This window comes from Amphiura filiformis, chromosome 11, assembly GCF_039555335.1.
Source record: "Amphiura filiformis chromosome 11, Afil_fr2py, whole genome shotgun sequence".
NCBI lineage: Eukaryota > Metazoa > Echinodermata > Ophiuroidea > Amphilepidida > Amphiuridae > Amphiura > Amphiura filiformis.
The window spans coordinates 8,678,108-8,695,345 of NC_092638.1; the positions used below are offsets into that span (position 1 = coordinate 8,678,108).

General features: G+C 38.9%; 2 protein-coding genes across 3 annotated transcripts in view; one reads left to right on the plus strand and one right to left on the minus strand.

The window, feature by feature from the left end:
• Positions 1–17,238, plus strand: part of LOC140164314 (uncharacterized) — a 156,958-nt gene that overhangs the window by 8,334 nt on the left and 131,386 nt on the right. For both annotated transcript variants that reach the window (XM_072187587.1, XM_072187588.1), the window contains exons 2-6: positions 543–665; positions 3,494–3,757; positions 7,404–7,661; positions 11,727–12,047; positions 13,753–13,863. In XM_072187587.1, coding sequence (XP_072043688.1) covers positions 543–665; positions 3,494–3,757; positions 7,404–7,661; positions 11,727–12,047; positions 13,753–13,863 — 1,077 coding nt within the window. The remainder of the gene's footprint in view (positions 1–542; positions 666–3,493; positions 3,758–7,403; positions 7,662–11,726; positions 12,048–13,752; positions 13,864–17,238) is intronic.
• LOC140164116 (uncharacterized) lies at positions 4,125–6,657 on the minus strand. The gene is given in 4 exon segments (XM_072187361.1): positions 4,125–4,171; positions 4,729–5,573; positions 5,575–5,923; positions 5,926–6,657. Coding segments are annotated over 4 exon segments (1,644 nt in total). The 5' UTR covers positions 6,329–6,657.

Genomic DNA, 17,238 nt, shown 5'->3' on the forward strand with positions numbered 1-17,238 from the left:
TGACAACATTCACCAAGAGGGTCACAACTGATTCAATTAAGAAGAAAATGCCCCTCAAAGAGAGCACTTTGTCATTTGGACCCCTGAAATTCCCAATTTTGGTCAAGGTCGCCAAACGGGTCGCCGGCCCGTCATTCGCAAACGAAATGAAATTTGAATTTTGTTCTTGTGACCTCACCTAGGGATCCATGAAAGGTACCTTTGAGCCAAAGGAGAACAAAATCCAAGAGGGTGGGTGTAGACTCATTCTGTTTTGGCATGGACTGACTCTGTTGCAAGTGTTATTGGAATAAAAAACATTTCCCCCTATACGATCCTATGGGGTCATTTGGGGTCTTTTGAGGGTCACGATCTCAAAATACTGCTTGATAGATAACAGATTCGAGTTCAGCATATCGAAACTAACCAAATTTCTAACTTTTAATCAAACTTGCCGGTTGGAACGCACTAACACATTAGTCTCATCTCATTAGGTATTTTCTTTCTCCTTTTATTTCCCCTCATACTTATTTTACTTCTGTGCAACGTTTTTGTCCTTTCAGCCGTCATCCAATATGCTTTCAGTAGTCCCCAGTACACCATAGCGGAAGGTGAGACAAACAATGTCATGGTAATGTTAGAGAGGACTGGTGATCCAAGCGAATTGACAACCACCACTACAGTAGGTAAGTACTAATAAGCGTGTTAAAAATTATTCATTATAAGAAGAAAAACTCCCGGGAAAAACTTAAATCATATCCGGTTATTTTCTTGTTATCCCCTCTTTTTGACCCACATCCCATAATACCAGAGAAGAAAATAACCGGTAAACTGGATGGACCTTGGTTAGAAAATTATTTTGCTTAGGCCTGGTTTTTAAATTCAACCTGCCCATTGCCCCAAATATGTAAACTTTAGCAGTCAAGTTAACTCAATCGATAAGGCGTTCGACTATGGCGCGAAAGGTTGCGGGTTCTGGCGGTGCTTTAGTACGCTCTCGTGGACAAGGAACTCATTGTAACCCGTACGAAACCGGAGGAGCTGATCCTTGCTGCGAAGGTCAATTGCGGAATGTCTAGGATGTGCGCTTCTACATGTTCTAAGCAGCAGAGTCCCTGGGTTGTTTTTAAATGGTTTATGGAATGCTGTGGGACCGTAGTGGTCAACGACAAAGGATGATTTAAGCACTTCCCAGCAAGTCTTGCGGTTAGCACCGCTGTATGAGTGAACATGACACCACCGCCCGCCCACTGCATACACACGTGCATGGTTAAATTTGAATTTGGACAGATATATTTACAGTAAAAACACCTTCAAAAAGTTGGTCGATTTCACATTTTATGTTATCTACAGAAGGTGTGAATTATCCTTCATGCATACATCACTTTAGATCTGAAATCGACCAAGTAATAATGATACACACACGGGCAATTCTAAAACAACATCTTTTGCACAGAGTTCAATGGGATTTGAAAAGTAAAGTGGCAGTTGAAACTAACACTTTTACAGTGCATGATGGGGCTTCCTTAAATCATCCTCTGGGTCAACGACAACCTGTAAAGTGTGCTGAGGCTTATGGATCAACGTCTAGGCGTTGTGCCTATGCGTAGCGCACTGTAAATCATTGCGCTTTTTCTTTTTTTAAATTAAATACATCGGGTAGTATATATTATCAACAAAAGAAATGATAGCTCTAGAAATCAACTTTTGCTGCTTTAAAGTGGTGTAAGTTTCATAACAACTTTGAACAGGAATAAATACCAAAGAGCAGAAAGCTAAAATCATTGAGAAATTTCCACACAAAGCCTGAAATAATTTATGGAGCCCATAAGTTTAAGTTCAAATCTTGAATAAGGTCTTTTTGACATAAAGTTGAAACAGCTATTTATAGCTGGGCTAATTGGCTATTGGTAAAGGTCGCGCTCCATGAGCGCAATTTCTGTCAATCACATAATGAGCCATCTATATGCTTTAGGGACCGCTCATTATTAATGTGGGAGGGGGCCGGAGGAAATGTAGGGGGGGTTATGTGATTTTCACTTTGACAAACAGGGGGGGTTATGTAATTTTATTTTTCCTGATAGGGGGGGTCATGTGAAATTTAATAGTCAATCATACCATACATAATTGTCTAATGACTTATTCAGTTATTCACACAAAATTGTTTCAATTTTGCACCATATTTCACCATTTTAGCTTCAATAGGGCAAAACAATTGTGCGCTTCGCGCGCATTTGTTCCATATACATAGTCAACGGTCAAAATGTGCTGGATTCACTATACTTCAAGAATTTTTTTCTTTTTCCTACCCCATCCCCCCAATGTCAAAAAAAGAAATCTACGCCACTGCCAGATGCTACACACACAAACAACTCACTCCTCACCACATGACCACCCCACCTGCAAGCACACACCTATAAATTTTCTCACCAAAAGTAGGCCTAGCCCTAGATCTATAGGCGTAGATCCCAGGGATGGGTGGGGGGGCAGTAAATCCCCCAATATTTTGCCAGGGGGGATGGTCCATACAATTATTCCCCTCCAATCAGTGGCGTAACTAGGGGGCAGGGGGGCAACGTGCCCCAGGCGCCAGCCTTAGGGGGGTGCCAAATTGACCAATTCAGCATCGATTCTGTGCCCCTCCAAGCGATGAAAGTCAAAATTTATGCGCGCTTCACGCGCATTTTAGCACAAAATCAATTGAAAGAACATTTCAAGACCGATATTCAACTTCTAGTAACCATAATTAATTAGTGGTAGGCCTTTGCCCAAAATTTCGGGCGCTCCGCGCGCAATTGTTTCAAGATTTGGGGGATTATCCTTAGGTTAGGGCGCCACAACCCCTAGCTACGCCACTGCCCGCGTCTAAGATATTCTCGGGGGGGTAGGGGCACCAATTTCTTGCATGAATTTATTCCACTTTTTGCACCATATTTCATCAGTTTAGCTTCAAAATTGCCACAATTTCCACGCGCTTTGCGCGCATTTGTACAATAGACTTGTCGCCAAAAAGACATGGATTACTATGATTTTAAGAATTTTTTTCAAACCCCATCCCCCAATGTCAAAATCCCAATCTCTGACTGAATTAATAAAGTTTGCTTGAAAGGGGAGGGAGGGGGGGGGTTATGTGATTTTGTTTGATTCAATAGGGGGTTACGTGAAATTGATTCATCGCAATAGGGGGGGTTAGGTATTTTTCACCCATAAAGCTCAACATTCCTCCGACCCCCCCTCCCGCGTTAATAATGAACGGTCCCTTAAGCCATTTTGACCATAGTAGGTCATTAGGACTATTGGGGCACAAATGTTACATGATCAACGTCCGGTAAAAGGTCATGCAAAAACATGATGGCTTTCACTACAAATACTACTTTTTCCACATACATTGACATCACTTGCACATGTATCGGCATCTATAGGATGTTCATGAAATTGGGGTCAAAGGTCATTTAAAACATAGCAAAAAATATTTTTATTATTAATTGTTGTTGTTCCTCTAAATCATCTACAGTAATCAACTGCGTGTGTCCTACCGAATGCCTGACCATGCCTGGTGCAAATTTGGCCGTTGAGGGTACTTCAGCATCTGGAGCAGACTACAGCAGTTCCGGCAAAACACTAACCTTCGCTCCTGGTATCACTTCCCTGCCAGTGTCAATCAACGTGCATGATGACAATGACGAAGAATTACGAGAATATTTTTGTCTGTCTGTCGAAGATCCAAATGTTCGTGGAAGTCAGTGGTCGACTACGATTATTATTCCATGGAATGATCGTGAGAGTATTATTATATTATTATTATTATTATTATTATTATTATTATTTATTATTATTATTATTATTATTATTATTATTATTATTATTATTATTATTATTAGTGTTATTATTATTATTATTATTATTATTATTATTATTATTATTATTATTATTATTATTATTAGTGTTATTATTATTATTATTTCAAAGTTTTAGGGGCCTGAGCTTTCGATCCTAGCAGGATCTTTATCAAAGTCAAAGTGTCAAGACAACACACAAACATGCATATATATAGTGACGTGGACATAAAGGAAAGGGAAATTAGCAAGACAATAGACGACATAAGTGTTTATTGGGAAATATCAATAGGGGCAGGAAGTGGGATGTCATGAATGGAAGTAAGAGGGATAAGGATATGAATGAAAACAAAAGGCTGAATAGAAAAATGAGAATGAATGGTAAAAATACAACTACATGAACATATAACATAATGATTAATAGATGTAAATAGGAAATAAAAACTAAAATAATAAAGTGAAGGGAAAATATTTTAAAATGATTAGGGGAAAAAATTATATAAAAAAATTTATATAAATAAGGGGTGGCAAAATATTATGATGATGAAAAACAAGTTAGTCGTTTCCCTCTTGGATGTTGAGACCGTGTGGCTGGATGGTACGAAGGCGCTTCATCCAGAATTTCTCCCTGCTGGCACGGACGGTGTCGGGGCGGTTACCTAAAGACTCAATGCCCTGTAGGATCATGTCGGAGATGGAGTGGTTGGGGAGGTTAAAGTGATTACCAACAGGGGTGTCAAGCTTCTTGGTGTTGACAGTGGACCTGTGTCCATAAAACCGCCTCTTAAGTGCAGTCTTAAGGTTTCTCCCACATACTGTATACCACAAACTCTGCAAGAAATGAGATACGCTACATTAGATGTGGTGCAGGTGATGTTGCCCCTGATCCTGTGGGAGGAATTGTTGGAATTACTGGTGACAGAATCCCGTTCTTGGATATGGTCCTTGCAAACAACACACCTGTTGGAATCACATGTGAAAGTACCCTGTTGTGTGGAAGGAATAGTATCAGAAAGAGGGGGGACTTCAGCTCTCACAAGAAGATCTCTAAGATTGCGAGGACGTCTGTAGGCCAGGATGGGGCTATCGGGAACTGCTCGTTGTAGCCGATCTGAGGTTTGAAGTATATGGTGATTGTCATTTATAGTGATGCTGCGGTGAGGAGGGAGGTTAGGATGAAAAGTGACCACAAGAGGGACTCTGGTATTGGTATCCTGGCTTCTGGGCTTCTGCTTCAGTACATCTAACCTGGGAAGAGATTTGACCTTGTTGATGGCCTGCTGCACTTTGTGTGCACTGTGTCCCCTAGATGTAAGGTTCTTCTTGAGGTCCCTGGTATGCTGTGAAAAGTCAGAATCATTAGTACAAATGCGGCGGAGGCGGAGAGCTTGACTGTATGCTATACCACTTTTACAGTGTTGGGGATGGCAACTGGAAGAGTGTAGATACTGGTGACTGTCTGTGGGCTTGGTGTAGAGATCTGTGACAAGGGAGTCATTCTCCTTTCTGATGGTGACATCCAAGAAGTTGACCTGGTAGTGAGAAAGTTCAGACGTGAATTTAATTGTTCTGTGGAAAGAATTGACATGGGCAAGGAAGGTGTGAAGGCTGTCTTTTTCTCTGGTCCAGATGAAAAACACATCGTCAATGTACCTCCACCAAATCCATGGACGGCAAGGGGCAGCGTCCAACATCTGCTCTTCAAGCCTAGACATGAAGAGGCAGGCGAACGACGGAGCCATGCGGGTCCCCATCAAATACCTGTAAATAGTGATCTCCCATAAAGGTGAAATTGTTCTTAGTTAATACATGATTAATGAGAGTCTTCAGATCATCAATGGGGGGACTGGTGTGGCCACTTCTAGACAGCGCTTCACAGGTAGCTGAAATTCCTTCACTGAATGGGATGTTAGTATACAGGGATGACACATCACAAGTGCCAATGATGGCAGTGCTGGGGATCTGGTCCTTGATAGCTTCAAGCTTCCTGAGAAAGTCCGGGGTGTCGTGTATGTATGACGTAGTCTGAGAGACAAGGGGTTTAATGAAGTGATCAACATAGAGGGATATGTTCTCAGTGGGAGAACCATTACCGGATACAATGGGTGACCAGGATTCCCGGGCTTGTGGATCCTGGGGAGGAGATAAAATCGAGCAGCTTTAGAATCTGTAGGAGAAAGAAATGCATGGGCCTTGTCAGTTAATACATCACGAGCATGCATGTCATCCAGGGTGGTCTTTATCTGTTGAGAGAAAGAGTCAGTAGGATCAGAATCAACAAGAGCATAGTTAGTACGATTGTTGAGGTGCTTCATGGTCTCATCGATATACTTTTGGCGATCCATGACAACCACAGCAGATCCTTTGTCAGCAGGCTTGATGATGATGTCAGTCCTGGTTCTCAGAGACTTGAGAGCCTGGCGTTCCTCACGGGGTAAGTTGTCATGTGTCCTGTGGGGAGAATTAGCAGAATTATTAACTTGGGAACTAACAACCTGCACGTATGTCTCCATGGCTGGAACCCTGTTCTTCGGAAAGACCCAACTGCTTTTCTTGCGAAAAGGCTCAGGTTCAGATGCTGGCTCATCAAGGAAAAACTCCCGTAGACGTATGCGACGATAGTATTGAGTGAGATCCTGACTGAGTTCTACCTGGTTGACCTCTGGAGGGGTGGGACAGAACTTGAGGCCCTTGGAGAGAAGATCCAACTCAGCGGAGGAAAGAGAGGATGATGATAAGTTAACGACTGTGGAGGGAAGGTTTTCGTTATCCTGGTTAGTAGTTGCAGGGCGCCTAAACCGTCTTCTGTTGTGCTGTTGACGTTTCTCCAAGATGCCACGGATCTTCCTGTTTCTGCGATCAAGAAGTTCGGCTTTCTGTGTGGACAAACATGAATTTATCTCATTATTATACTGTTCCCATTGAACCTCTGTACAACATGATCGCAGGTCGTCTTCAAGTTCGGTGATTTCATCAGAGAAACTGTCAAGAGAAGCAGCACAATGTTCAGTTAGGATATTGATGAGACGGATAGATGTACCATATAACAGTTGATTCCACTTCTGCTGTAGAGGACCAGAGAGAGTGCCCAGCGCTGGTGTACATTTTATCTGTAGGCCTTTTTACCATTTTTACCATTCATTCTCATTTTTCTATTCAGCCTTTTGTCTTCATTCATATCCTTATCCCTCTTACTTCCATTCATGACATCCCACTTCCTGCCCCTATTGATATTTCCCAATAAACACTTATGTCTTCTATTGTCTTGCTAATTTCCCTTTCCTTTATGTCCATGTCACTATATATATGCATGTTTGTGTGTTGTCTTGTCACTTTGCCTTTGAAATTTTACTTAACAGGCTATTTTTGTGGATAAGCAGTTTACAACAGCTCACTTTTTAATATTATTATTATTAGTGTTATTATTATTATTATTATTATTATTATTATTATTATTATTATTATTATTATTATTATTATTAGTATTATTATTATTATTAGTGTTATTATTATTATTATTATTATTATTATTATTATTATTATGATTATTATTTTGGTTTCCTCTCTTATTCTTGTCATTATTATTAGAGTGTATCAGACATTTATCGGATTATGATCAAGCAGGTACCGCAGATCACACTAGCCCAGGGTATGAGATTCAAGAGTTTTATACAGGTCCGTTCAGTTATATTGGTCCTTGGGAGAATACAGCAGGACCAATAACGTTAAAGGTAACGCCACAAACATCAACTGAAACGCCAGGAGGAACCGGAGATGATATCAACATATTCTTAACAAATATAGTGAACACATTCAACGACGATTCATTTGCATGGTACGGAATACGTAAGTATTCTGTTAGTTTCTTTCTTGTTTTATTTGCTTGTTTATTTGTTTGATTGATAAGTGACCGCATACGCTCCCCGGCCGCATTCATCAAAATGGTGTGGTATCGTCAATCATTGTGTGCGGCATATAGCATTCTGATAATGCCGCCGCCCCCCGTCAAATACCTCTTGTATGGTATGGAATATGTTAGTAGTTTGTTTGCTTCTTTCTTTCTATAAAATGTTGACGCCATAAAAGGCTCACGGGACAAGTTCAGGCCTGTAAAAGACACAATTGCATGCCTCATTTTAACACCAGGATTTTTTTAAAAAGGTATAGGCCTATGTTTATAAATAATATTTTTACGAACAGATTACATTCGGGGTTAGTGCTACACCAATTTCTCTCGCCTGTGTATATACTATGTATTTAGTCATGTTTAGCTTATAAAATGCAAATAATAATAATAATAATAAATAATAATAAATAATAATAATAAATGATAAAAAAATAAAAATAAAATAAAAAGTAAATTAACTAACACAAAATAAAGATCCACATGACAATTTAGTTGGTGAGCAGAACGAGCAAAGCAAAACAAAACACCGGCGATTGGCATGTAACTGAGAAATACATCAATGGCAACAGAAGTATGGTAAGCTTACATGACATGACAACAATATGTATACACCAATCCGAGAAGCGTTTACTGTATTTGGCCCTCTATTGACGGCAACACAGATGTACCAGAGCGGGAGATTTAATTCGTAATTCAATACTCATGATTGTGTATTGAATATCACTGTGTGTATAATTCCCGGGTACAATTCTGTATAGCACACAATAAATAATGGATGGAACCCCCGACCTCGGGACACCGCAGTTTTACATCGGGGACACCGCAGTAATGGCGAAGTCGGATAGGTGTATACGATCGTATATTGTCAGTGGGTGACAACGAACTGTACATCGGCGGCTAATGTGTGCCGTTTGTGCTTACGGCTACTCAATCACACCCTTGGGTTGTATGGTAACAAAAGGTACTTTTTGTTCCAGTAGGCGCTTTCACGCGACTTTCGTTTGATCACTTATTGACAGAATGAACTCAATTTCAAATTTGTGTCACTCTCTTTTTTATTCAAATTACCATAAGTTAGGAAAATCAAGTCCTATCGTACCGAATGAGGTATCGAAATACGCAGAACAAAATCTATCGACTACTTTACTTTATAATTTAGTTTTACCGTCGTTTTATCTTTTCAGTTTCTGTTTCCGTAACCGTAATAGTTTTTGTAAGTCTTTGTTATTCTGAAGTGGTAGTCTCCCAGGTGTGGCCAATCTTTTATTCTAGCCTTTTGTTAGTTACTGAAAATTTGAAGCTCGTGAATTTCAGTTTTCGTTTTGGTAAGTTTTATAGATTTTTTACATAAAACCTTGAGATGTGCGGTTGGGTGCTAATCTAGACAAAAGAAGAGTCTAAATTTTACGGTCCTAAATTCGCGGTAAATTGTACGGCTTCAATTGACTTGTGTTTGGTGTATATGCACTTACGCCTAGACGTAAGTGGGTCGTAAAAATTGTCTTGCATTGAAATATATACTAACCATTTGCCAAGTTATAAGCAAAAGTTTTTCATATTGGCGATTAAACGAGCGTCTAAAATAGTCAAATATCTCCCAATGAGGCGCGTACAAGTGGTGATTTGGTAATCATGTTTTATATTGAAATACAACAAAAGAATTGCATTGGAGCAAAGATAATGTATTCTATTCATTCGTATCACTGGCAAGCTAATCTGATAATTGGTTGGGTCTATATGCAGATATGCAAGGCTCGGGTTTATTTTAAATGTTTATTTTTGCAGAGCTTATTTTCAGTCATGGATCATACTGATAAATTTCGCAAGGGACGGAGAGGGAGGGAGGGAGAGAGGGAAATACTTGACACTGAAGAAGTGAGAGTGGGAGGGGTGAGGAAGAAAGAGAGGAGAGGGAGAGACTGAAAGACTAGAAAGAGAAGAACTCGAGAGGAGAGAGTAGGGACTGGGGAGGGAGGTGGGAGACTGATCATGGGGGGGCAAGAGGAAGCAAAATAGGGGGGTAGACATTGGTGGAAGGGCGACACTGTGGCCATGCACACGTGATTTGGGGTTCGATAGGCTCATAAGCGGACCTTTTGTGATTTTAGGGCTTATTTGCAACGTTTTTACAGAAAAAAGTGGACTTTGTCATTCGGATTGGCATGCATTTTGTCAAATTAATATAGATTTGCCAATGTTAAAGACGAGAGGGCGCTAGGCCATTAAAAACACTGGTGTTAACATAACCTGTTCTCTCCCGATTTTATTGACATAAGCAATCACCTCTATTGAAATAAGCTGATGGGTACTTCAGAGTTAACAATGAAGTCAGATTACAGTAACTTACTGAATCCCTTGCGTTTTCGTATCTGAACAAAAGACTTACGGAAACTGAAAAGATAAAAAGACCCCATGTGTCTTTAAGGGAGGTGTAATGAGCGAACCGTGGTTTGGATTCCAGAGGGAGGGTGTCTGTAAGAGGCACAGCCATCAGAAAATGAATAACTGAGATCACGCGCCAAATAAACTTACTGCAGAAATTTTCCAGGTCTTAAAAAAATAGGCATAGGTGGGAATCGAACCCGGCACCTTCCGGTTCTTAATCAACGGATAGTATAACTAAGCCAACTTTCTATCTGCACTAAAACCTGTGATATTAATTCTTGATAATGTTTAACGGAAAAAATCAATACTAATGTACGATGTCATTCAAACTCTAATAGAAGTCCCACAACTAAAGTAGCAATCGATAAATCTGCTCACTCAATCATCAAATAATCAATCGAAAAATAAATAAATAAATAAATAAATAAATAAATAAATAAATTAATTAATAAATAAATAAATAAATAAATAATACAAAAAGAAATTATAAATAAGTTTTTCTAGGCCCTAACGTTGGAAAAATAAAGCAACATAAGAAAAGTGACAGACGCACGGTTTCGAACAAGCGACGCCAAGAACAGCAACTTAGAAACCTCAACGCCTTAGACCGCTAGGCCATAGAATCACACAGTTTCTTCGAAGTCAAAGAAATGTATTAAGCTTTAACGTTACGCAATATTGTCACATGACACGGGCACATGTCTGCGGGTAAAGATACTGCATGATAGAAAGGCGCATAAATAATCGAAGGGTCTATCCCTGAAGTTAATGGTCATTGACATGTAACCAATTCTTTGTATACCAGTGATATACCAGCTACAGTCAACATATAAAAAGAAGTATATTGTTAGGCGTAGACGCAATCATCAATGCGGGAAGTATAAAACCATAGTCGCCACTCGTGAAATTGTTTGAGTCCACGGGCATTCTATAAACAGCCTTCAACCCTGAAATCAAAGGTCGGTTTTGGGTTGTTACATGCAAATACAAACTAAATATATCATGAAAAAACCCACCAAGAGGACTACGAGACTTATTCAGAGCCAATCTACATTCTGTTATGTACAAAAGCCGACGATCAAAGTGAAATTATAAAAGGAGCAAGACCAGATATCAACGTTAAATCACGGTAAGCTTAAAATCGCATCGAAAACGCCAAAATGCAGTGACAAAATTTATAATATTACTAAATTACCAAAACGAATTGTAACGTAGGTATGCTGAAAAGAGTTGTATTAGCAATAACAAAGTATGTGCAAAAAGATTTGTCTTTGGCATGTCGCTTTTTTGAAATATCACTAAAAATATCAAATTTTGGAAAAACGCCCCAAAATTTAAAACAAACACGAACCTTCCAAAATAAATATATATTAACACTCGGCGGCCAAGTCACTACCTGTCGCTGTGATTTGGGGTAACTCGTTGCTTCCCTTCTCCAGATACCTGTACTTCAAGGTCGCTCATACCCCACGCCTTAAGAAATGGCTTTTGTTTTTAGTGTTCGGATACTTTTTGGGCGTTGTATAGATGAAAAGAGTATACATTCTCTTTCTAAAAAACCTCACATCAATCATTTTATAAAAACATTTATTACTTCTTTCAACATTTTCAAATCGTAGACATTGATGATACTGAAGCCGACCATGCCACTCACGCAACTGCCGGCGGCGAAGGCACGTTCATCGTGGAAGGAGCAGACGGTGATACTAATCCTATTGGTGACAATGTACTGGGTACTGTAGTTGAGTCGAACGATATCATAGATGCTGATAGAACGACTACCTTTGAATTAAGCTATGACCAAGGGACTACAACGCTTACACGTACGAGTCCGTCAGGGTTTACTCTAGAGGAGACCGATGCATCTCCATTAAGCATAAATCATTTATTCGTATCTGCTTCGAAAAATCAATATGCATTATGGGAAATATGTGGCATGGGTAAGTTAAGCATGATTTATTTCCACAATTATATATATCTAGCCCTTGAACTCTGGCCATTTATAGTCCAATAAAATAATGCTGGTTTGGACACTATGCGCCGTAGTCTTATTTAGGTCTACAACGTAGTCTGTACCAATACATCGATTACTTACCTGTGGCAATATATAAACATTTACCAAAAAGTAATACCCCCTTATTATGAGATAATAACCTAAAATATATGCATCAAAATTTAAAATTAAAACAAAAGTCGCAAAAAGTAGCAAAAGGAAAGCCAGTTTTATTTTGCAAATTTTGATCCCTCATTTGTCTTAATAGCCCAAAATTTGTTGCCATGGGGACCCTTTAAATGAAAAAGACCCCTATTCAAAAGATGCACCTAAACCCATTGAAAATGTTGCTTTTCTTGCTAGAGTGCCTGGTCGTTACTGGTCACCGCGAGTCCTTGACCAGTCCTGTAGAGAATATATAATGGTACACTCACTTGAGTAGCTTCTTAGTGCAACTTTCGAATATGGCTTTCCAGACAAATAATCTATCAAAATTTGCAGAATTAACTTGGGTTTGTTTTTGCTATTTCAGTTGTTTAAATTTGATGCATATTTTATATTCATGATGTTTTATCTCGTAATAAAGGGGGATAATTACTTTTTGGTAAACGTTTACTTAATTTGGCAGTGTTAAGGTACAAAATACCGTAATTCTACAAGTACAATTTATAAACCTTTTTTGTAAAACTAAGTGTGTTTGCTGGGAATTTACCATCGTTATGGGTATTCATGTTGCCTGGCAGTTAGTCGACAGTCTGAAGAAGTCACATTAGGTCAAACAAATTGTTGTGTTGTCAAATCCTGAAAAATCAGCGTCGCATTTTTTTTTGAATAAAATTTTGAATGAAATAATCAATGTTTTTCACTTTAAATTAATATTTTATTGAAAGACAAGTCTTATATATTTTGAACAAGTATTAATCATAATTAACAAATGTGCCTAATGAAAGAAGCATATATTCATGATATTTGTGGGGATTTTTAAAAACTTAAGGTAAAAACCCGACCGACCGACCCAATCTCCTAATTATTCTCACTTGAGGGCAACACAGCAATTTTTGGCCTTGAAAGGTTGTCAGGCCGTCAACGCTACCATGCAAAATCTTTTACAATCATTATATATTTCTTTTAGTTTGTCAAGTTTGTGTTTAAATGCTTTTTGATATAAACAAAATTATGAATTAAAATTTCACGTTTGTTCATACATACATGTATACAAATTATCTAACGGCGTGTGTGATTGGCAGAGAGAGCCGAACGTTTATGCCGGCTGACGTTAGAAATGTCATCATATTTCGGTATCGAAAAAAACCTGGGCAGCAAAATCACACTTGATTGACAAATGAAAATTAGTATACTTGGAAAAATATTGCATGGTTTGAATTTTAAAAAAATCACCCTAGGCATTAGTATATTGAATGCAATTGTATATATACCACTTGACATGTGACGTCATTGCCCGGCAGTATATGGGCGAATTATGGCAATAGACCAATCCCTGATGTCAAGTGGTCTATAGTTCTTTAAATGAAATAATATGTAAACTTAAACACATGGCATTATTTTATAGCAAGTTTGCAGAATTGTCAAGTTTGTCAAGAAAGAACGGAAAACATAATTAGTCTTTTTTATGTTACTTCCCTATATTTCAGAACCTAAAAAATTGCCTCGAGTTGGTGCGGCAGCGTCTGGCTTCATCAATAAATTTGGTCCTGAAAAAGCCATTGACGATGTTCTCTCGGACACTTCTTGTTTTTTCTCAGGTAACGGGTTATGGAATGTTTCAATTTGATATTTAAAATATCAAATCTTTTCACACTGCACCTAGCTATACCCAACTACATAAATATACTCTAATGCATCGATCATGGACACCCTGATTAAATACAAACTTCATGGTGATCATTGATGGACCTTCATTTTGATATGATAGCACTTGGTACAGACTATTTGGCATGGCAGCCATCTTAAAAACAAAAACGTGTGTGCAAAACGACCGGCAAAATTACATCATAAAACTTTACTTGCCCTACAATGATGGAGTGATTACTTCCCAGGATTACTTGTGGGAAATGTAGCTAATACTAGACATGATATAGTGGGTGAGCCTGCACATGTTTATAGGTTACCAATAATGGTATACACCAATCCGAGAAGCGTTTACTGTATTTGGCCCTCTATTGACGGCAACACAGATGTACCAGAGCGGGAGATTTAATTCGTAATTCAATACTCATGATTGTGTATTGAATATCACTGTTGTGTACAATTCCGGGTACAATTCTGTATAGCACACAATAAATAATGGATAGAACCCCCGACCTCGGGACACCGCAGTTTTACATCGGGGACACCGCAGTAATGGCGAAGTCGGATAGGTGTATAGCGCCGGCTCCCATTGATCACGTGCTAGCCCGTGGCACTCATGATGCTAATGGTCATTGACGTTTGAAATCATATCTATAAATCATGTTAATTATTAACATTGCATATTTCACTTGTTTGAAGTGTGTTCGTCATCAATTAAATTAAAACAACGAATCTTCACCCTATTACTTGTCCCTAAAATGAACATTTATCGATCAATCAATGCAAAGGAACAATATATCACTAGCCCTCACATGATATAACAAGAATAATTTCTCCTGTCACTCGTGTCGATATTTATTTATGCGTTTACAGTATATACAGTTGCGTACAACTTACAAAATAAGGCACTTGTCAGCTCCTATATCATATATGTGTCTCTTTTTACATACAAAACATCTCCAAGTCACGCCGTCACGGAAGTGACGTAGCTCCGGGGTCACTTATATGAAAACAAACAGTTTGACCCCTCTTTTTGTTGATGTAGCCGTTGACCGTTGAACTCAAGAACGTTACACACCAAATATTTCCTAAATCCTTATGACCGGGGAAATATATTTGTATGTTTTTAACGCAATTTGAGTTTGAAATTTGACCCTGTATAAAGTTCGTTGACACTTTCCAGCCAAAAGCTACCCGGTTAAATTGCTATCATGCATTGTAGTATCCCATGCATAATGTCAACTGTTTACTGGTAGCAGTGCAAACCCCCGGGGGTCACTCCCATTGTGGCCTGTACACCATCCGCGATAATGAAAACGCGTAAAAAGGGTAGTTTTTCGTGGATATGCACGATACGCGCGTAACGTGTTTAGGGTGTCAAAAACATGAAAAATTGGAAAAAAGGGTATCAAAATTGCAATTGCTAATACGCCGAAATGAAATTTAGGGTATGAAATTTGATGCAAGGAATAAAATCCCTGTTTAGGGTATCGTTTTAGCCAACGGTTAAATCCTTGTTTAGGGTGCTTTTCAAAAGTTGATTATCGCGGATGGTGTACAGGCCACAATGGAAGTGAACCCCCCGGGAACTGCCCCATACCAAAACCCCATTCGAGGAGTCTATAGATCACACACACAACCACTATAAGAAGTTGACGATGATTCAAGCAACTTAAAGGAAGTCTCCGGCAATCACAACATTATTCCTTATATGTTAAAAAAATAATTATCAAGCACGAATCACATGGTTTTATTTAAAACAAACTCATAGTGACCATAAAAACGAATAAAAACATCCGTTACTCAACACGCGATATTCAAAATTCCCGGGCGCCGAGTGCAATGACGTCCCAGTAATACAATGAAGGATGACGACAATTGAACACAAATAACCATTACGTCATTGCACTTAGACATTTTCGGCGCGGGAATTTTGAATATCGCGTGTTGAGAGCCGACTGTTTTTATTCGTTTTATGGTCAATATGAGTTTGTTTTAAATAAAACAATGTGATTCGTGCTTGATAATTATTTTTCTAACATATAAGGCATAATGTTATGATTGCCGGAGACTTCCTTTAATACTGCGAATGCCACGTATATGGCAAGCCAAGGGGGCCAAAAGCGTGGAACAGCTACGCGTAGCTTCTTTCTCGTTACGAGCAGCTGTTTGACCAATCAAAATAGTCAAATTTAATCACGTGGTTGGGTCGTTAGCTGCGCGTAGTATAGTTATAGATATCCTCTTTCACAATTATTATCTTGTAATTAATTTACGGAATTAGCATAGATAACGAACGGGTAAAGGAGGCCAAATCACAGCACGTGTCAAGAGAACATGTTGCTAATGCCTGGCTAAAATGACACAAAGCATATTTATTTAGTGTTTCCAAGTTTACACCGTGTTTAATAACAAGTAACTTTATACTCGGGCTGTATTAGCGGTGCAGGGGATATGAAGGTCAAACAACAACTACTACTGATGTAAAGCGCTGTGTAAAGATATTGCAGGGAAAGCGATATCACATGCCACTGTGTAAATATGGAGAGGGTAAAATGGGTCATCATTTTTTTCGGAACGGGGGGGTTCCTAAATTTACAAAAGTCGGCGTCAATAAATTGCGGCCCTCATTATTTCGGCATCAAAATGTTATGACCCCCGACTCCCACCACCGATACACCGTACCCCCTAGACAGGCTAAAATTGTATTGAAATCAGTCTTTTTGAATACAATAAACACTATCTGTAGTCATCTTGTGACTCCCTACATTTTGTCATTATCAATTTATGACCCCCCCTCCCCCTTATTTTACTTACCAAAAAAGTATGACCCCTATATTTGGGATCCCCTTCCGAAGAAAATGATAGCCCCCTAAATATAGAACAATCATCATTCTGTTCAGATATTACTTTAATAGCACCTATACCATTTTTTTTTTTTTTTTTACAGATATTTTCATTTACAAAAATTAACAACGTAATATTTGTGAGAGAGGATGTTTACATCAGCTCCACGTGTTTAAAACCGCGAATCTGATTGGTTAATATGCTGCACGTAACGAGAAAGAAGCTGCGCGTAGCTAGTCCCACGTTCTGAGCCGCTTAGCTTGCCATACACGTAGGCCTATTATTAGAATGTAAGATACTAAAAACGTAATTCGCTGTCGTAGTGCACGTTACAATATGACCGTTGCTAGGCCAACTGGATCACGCTTTCTTTGTTACGAACCACTGATCGAAATGATCACAACACAAAGCCTATGGCATATCAAAATTCGGAACAGGTGTATGAGCCCAGGCTTGGAGCAGTAACCAATGGTTACTAACGT